Consider the following 5,747-nt stretch of genomic DNA (forward strand, 5'->3'; position numbering starts at 1 on the left):
AAAGGAAAAAAAAAAAAGAAAAAGCCTCGAGGGGGGAGCCGTGCGGTGGGGGGGGTCCCGAAACCATCTTATAAACCGGATTGCACGGAGCGAGGAGGAAAAACAACAACAAAAAAAAGAAAGATACAAAATATCCCAGCGAAAGGCGACCGCCCGCCGGCTGCGGCAGCCGCCCGCCCCCCGCCCCGCGCTCCCGCTGGCCTCGGGCTGCCTTTGTGTCGGAGCCCCGCGCCCCAGCCCGGCGCAGGCGGCGGCTGCAGCGCGGCGCGGACCATGCCCAGCTCGCTCTTCGCCGACATGGAGCGGAACGGCAGCGGCGGCGGCGGCGGAGGAGGAGGAGGCGGAGGGGGAGAGACCCTGGATGACCAGCGAGCCCTGCAGATCGCCCTGGACCAGCTCTCCCTGCTGGGGCTGGACAACGACGAGGCGGGCTCCATTTACGACAGCGAGCCTCGGAAAAAGAGCGTGAATATGACGGAGTGCGTGCCTGTGCCCAGCTCGGAGCACGTCGCGGAGATCGTTGGCAGGCAAGGTGGGTGAGCGGCGGACAAAGAGCGCGGCCGGGCGCCGGGATGCGCCGGGAGAGGATAGATGGGGGCAGAACGCGAAATCTGGCTACACGAGTTGGGTTTGCTAAAGGGAACGAGGACAAAAGCGAGCCCCGGCGCGGGTTTCGTCCCCCGAAGTGGGAAACCGGGGGTTATTTTTAAGGAAGAGGAACGGAGCGGGGAAGTGGAACAATGGGATTGCAATACAGCATCCGCATAGGGGAGCGTGGCTCACTCGATGCGGCCGCTGCTCTTCACCTTCCTCAGAACCGATTTTATTTTTCCGAAAGGAAAGCGCTTAGCAGGAACGAGGGCTAAGCAGCGGCTTTGTACGGGCTGCTCGCATTGCATCGCATCGCATTGCATCGCACTGCATTTCATCTTTCCGGCCGTGCCGCCTCCCTGCACGCTGCCCTTTGTTGCCGCCGCTCTCGGGGCTGCGCGCTGGCAGCTCCCGGGCAGTGCCCGCAGCTGTGCCGCTGCCGCCCGCGGTGCCGCTGGGTGCTTGCCAGGGCTGTGGCTGCCGTCGCGTTGCACATCGCTCCCGGACGCGGTGCCAGCATCGCCCCGGGCAGGGGCAGCGCGCTGCGGGTGGGTGTGTTCCCCCCCCCCCTCTCCTCCTCCCCCAGCTGCACCCAAAGAATGGGTTGTAACCGGTTCTCCCCCGCGCTTTTTCCTTCCCCTCCCCTTCGCCTTCCGTCTCCCGCATCTCGTTCCCAGGTTGTAAAATCAAAGCTCTGCGGGCGAAGACCAACACCTACATCAAGACCCCGGTGCGCGGGGAGGAGCCGCTCTTTGTTGTGACGGGCAGAAAGGAAGATGTGGCCATGGCCCGCAGGGAGATCATCTCGGCAGCCGAGCACTTCTCTATGATCCGAGCCTCGCGGAACAAGAACACAGCCCTGAATGGCACCGTCCCCGGCCCCCCCAACCTGCCCGGCCAAACCACCATCCAGGTGCGGGTGCCTTATCGTGTGGTGGGCTTGGTCGTAGGGCCCAAAGGGGCCACGATTAAGCGCATCCAGCAGCAGACGCACACCTACATTGTGACGCCCAGCCGGGACAAGGAGCCGGTCTTCGAGGTGACGGGCATGCCTGAGAACGTGGACCGGGCACGGGAGGAGATTGAGGCGCACATCGCCATGCGAACCGGCGGCATCATCGAGCTGACGGACGAGAACGACTTCCACGCCAACGGCACGGATGTTGGCTTCGAGCTGAATGGCACGGGCAGCCTGTGGAGCAAGCCCACGCCGCCCAGCATCACGCCCACCCCGGGCCGCAAGCCCTTCTGCAACTACCGCAACGACAGCTCCAGCTCGCTGGGCAGCGCGTCCACCGACTCCTACTTCGGGGGTGGCACGGGGGGCGGCGGGGCCCGCCTGGCCGACTATAGCCCCCCGAGCCCGGCACTCAGCTTCACCCACAACGGCAACAACAACAACAACAGTGCCAACGGTTACGTCTACAGCGGAGGCGGTGGGGATGTGCTTTCCTCCCCGGACTGCTGCTCCGAGCTGCCCTTCGACTCGCCACCTGGCTTCGACCTGGCACCCGCCCCGCCGCCCGGGGCTGCCCTCCTCTGGCCGCAGTTCGAGCGCGGCCCCGCAGCCGCACCGCCCTCGCCCGCGCCCTCGCCTGCCGCCGCCGCCTTCCCGGGCGCTGCGCCCGCCAATGTCAACCTGGCGCTGCTGGTGAGCGGCCCGAGGCGGGGCGGCAGCGCTCCGCCCCCGGCACGGCTCTCCCCGCCCCTGCACGGCAGCGCGGCGGCGGCGGGGCCCGAGCACCCGCTGGCACGCCGGGTGCGCAGCGACCCGGGCGGGCGGCTGCTGGCCGCCTCCTACCCGCTGTACGCCAACGGGCTGGGCGGCCATCTGCCAGGTCTGCCCTCCGATTCATCCGCTTCCTCCTCTTCCTCGTCCAGCTCATCGTCCAGCTCGTCCTGCTCGTCGTCGGGCGTGCGGCGGAAGGGCAGCCGCGACTGCTCGGTGTGCTTCGAGAGCGAGGTGATCGCGGCGCTGGTGCCCTGCGGCCACAACCTCTTCTGCATGGAGTGCGCCAACCGCATCTGCGAGAAGACGGAGCCGCAGTGCCCCGTGTGCCACAGCGCCGTCACCCAGGCCATCCGCATCTTCTCCTGAGCCCGGCGGCCGGCTGGGTGCTGTGCGGTGCATGCTATACATAATAACGGGCGACTCCATTCTAGTGCTAGGCTAGTTTTTACACTGTACTTTAATACGAAGCTTCCAAATCTTCCCTTTTTTAAAAAAAAAAAAAAATGAACAAAAACTGTTGAAAAAAAATGAAAGTAGGAGATGCTTATGATGATGACAATGGTGTGTGGACTCTTAGTAAAACGTGCTGGTAGTTTCTAGGATGCGTATTACAAAATAATTAAATCTATGGGTGGATACTTTTCTGAATGTTCTTGAAAGGGCAAGAAGTTCCTGTGAAAACCATGATACTGCAGCTTTATCAAAGTTTAAAAAACAAAAAGGAAAAAAAAATGAAACAAACTGTAACATATCTCTTATATATATTAAAACGTTTAAAGGTTTTAAAGATAAATTGCATTAATACAGATTGAAGTATTTTATTCTTTTTTGACTTGAAAAATTATATTTCATATTGCAAAGATGTTTACAAGTATTTTAATTTAAGTTCAGTGAACTTTTTTGTAGCTGGGTTAAATCTTTTTTATTTTAGTATGGCCTTATGGCAAAGAACACTGTATTATTTTAATATCACACAATTGTGAACGGAATTACAAACCATAAAATGTGTAATGCTTTGAACAGTATTCTGTTGGGATGGAGATTTTATAGGTTCAGAAAAAATCTTTTAAATCTGCTTCACCCAGCATATTTTCTATTCAGTGATATAAAGCATATTTTATTCTATATTATTACAAAAATGGAAATGTATAAACATATGTCAAAAGGAACTGTTGAAGCTTTCTAACATTTGTATAAATAGAATTCAGTGGAAATTACAAAAATTCTGTTGCACCACTATAGTTTTAGTATTTCTATTTTAATACATTTGTTTACCACTTGTTTATGTATATGTAGGTGACGTTACTTGAGCTTAAATGTACTTTACTGAGCAAAGTTTAAAAACAAAGTATATTTTATTTTATGATAAAGGGCCTTTAACCTCATGGTCAAATACTAATATTATATTTGCTGAGACAAGATTTGAAATTGTATCAAGAGTTTTATTTTTCTGACATTTAAAGTTCTACATAATAAAAGTAAAACTTAAGTAATGGTGCTACTTCATGTTTTTTTAAGTATTTCTATATAAATAAAATATTACAGAAAAAAAAAGTACGCTGTGTGGTGATTTGATTTGATGCGCTGAGAGTTTCTTGTGGAATTTTTGTTGCCCACTTGTATCACTGAGACGTGTTCTGAGTGTGAACTGTGTCATGTTCGTGTTGCTGGAACTCTTCAGCTTGTGAAGGCTTCCGTGGTGGTCCTTCCTGTGATAATACTGTAAAACATGTTCTTAAGGGGAAAAAAAAAAAAAAAAAAAAAAAAAAAGATATAATTTCATTTGTGCATATATATATATATGGCATATCCCTGAGGTTATTCCACGTGTTAAAATACTGTTTCTTAAGAATCGTGGTTGTGAAAAATACTTGGTTTCGTATGTGTTGCTACATTTAGCAAATAGAGTATATGTAAGAAAGAAGAGCTTGCAGCTTCTTGGGTTTGTGGTCTAAAAGCAGAGAGCAGGGGTGTGTCCTTTGTTGTAATGTGCTGATAGAGCCGGTCCTGCTGTGAATGCAGCCAGTCCTGCTCCATCCTTCCACAGGGTTTCAGAATCTCATCCCGGTCTGAGTATTTCCTAGAGCAGAACAAGGGCTTTTGTGTCTTCCCTGAGTTCTTGAAATTGCTTCTTGGTATTTGGCAGCTGTGGTTCAGATAATTGGTGCTGACAAGCTTATTTGAATAAAAAATTTATTGCTGTGTAAAGTTTGTTTGCTTTTGATGATGCCCACACTCGTACAGGGGCAAAGGAAGTACAGAAGCTTTCTGACTAACGTGTCAACAAACCCACCAGGCAAACACTGCAGCATTTTGGTGCTGAGTGTAGTCAACGTGTGTAAGTGAACTTGCTGGGTAAAGCGTGTTAGAGCAGATTTCAGAAAGGTAGCTGCAGATCATTTTAAACTTTTGTTTTTGAACATGCTGGTGCACTTTGCAGCGGGCGAGCGAAAACAACAAACCAAACCCAAACTGTAGCATATCTCATATGTTTTACTTTGTGCTTAGCACTGTATGCCAGAGCTGCTCCGCTCTGATCTCTTTTATGGAATCCAGAGCTGCTAGTTGGGTGGGAAGGGGAGGAGGGAGGATGCGGCAGGGGATGATGGGATCTCTTTGTTTGATTTGATTTTTGCTTCTTTCATTTAGCTGTGATTGTGGCACCGTCTGAGTTACAGAGTTAAAATTCCTCACTGAAGTGTCGCGCTTGTCTTGGGAAGCTTGTCATTTGAATGGTGAACAGAAAATACAATGCTGTAGAATGGAGTCCAGAGAGTGGCAGAGACGATGTGCTTAAATGCAGAAGTGGCATGGCTATTGAAAGACCTTGACAAAATCTCTTACTTTAAAGCGGTCAGGAAGTTTAAGTCCAAGTGTGTGTATTCTTAACGATGAACGTTTAGGAAACGTGCTCAATCCCCTTCTTGTTTCAATGTAAGCATCTCGTGCTGGTGTCTGGGAAAGGTTGTGAAAATGGTTAAAAATAAAAAAGTGAATTTGATCACTTTGCTTAATCTCCCAGGATCAGTGACACCAAAAGGTAAAGAACAGGTGAACAAAAAGTGAAAACTAAATTCTTCTCCTTTTTGTTCCCCCTAACGTACAATTCTGTGCGACTCAGTGGCATTCATTAATGGCAGTGGTTGAGAGGAGCGTGGGCAGCAGCTGAGCCCCTGAGGAGCAGCCCCTGTGGGGTGGGCACCGAGGCCCTGATCTGGGCAATGCGGCCTCGTTCAGCATGGCTGATGTTAGCTCCCTGCTTCGTTAACTGCCACCAGCCTCGGTGCCTGTGCTCATCCTGCAGGACTTGTTATTTTCATCACTAAACTGTGGCTAAAACGGAGCCAGTGACCTCTCCGCCCATGCCCCCAGCTCTTCTTTCAGCCTCCTGGCACCGCTGGGCCACACTGCTCCTGTTCTTCGT

General features: G+C 51.7%; 1 protein-coding gene across 1 annotated transcript; it reads left to right on the forward strand.

The window, feature by feature from the left end:
- The first annotated feature begins 273 nt into the window (after positions 1-273).
- MEX3B (mex-3 RNA binding family member B) lies at positions 274-3,841 on the forward strand. The gene is made up of 2 exons (XM_042875989.1): positions 274-532; positions 1,269-3,841. The coding sequence occupies exons 1-2, from the start codon at positions 274-276 to the stop codon at positions 2,687-2,689; spliced, it is 1,680 nt and encodes a 559-aa protein (XP_042731923.1). The 3' UTR covers positions 2,690-3,841.
- Positions 3,842-5,747: the final 1,906 nt, after the last annotated feature.

The sequence above is a fragment of the Lagopus leucura genome, unplaced genomic scaffold (assembly GCF_019238085.1).
Source record: "Lagopus leucura isolate 7727_CA_CO unplaced genomic scaffold, USGS_WTPT01 Super-Scaffold_100015, whole genome shotgun sequence".
NCBI classification, from domain to species: Eukaryota; Metazoa; Chordata; class Aves; order Galliformes; family Phasianidae; genus Lagopus; species Lagopus leucura.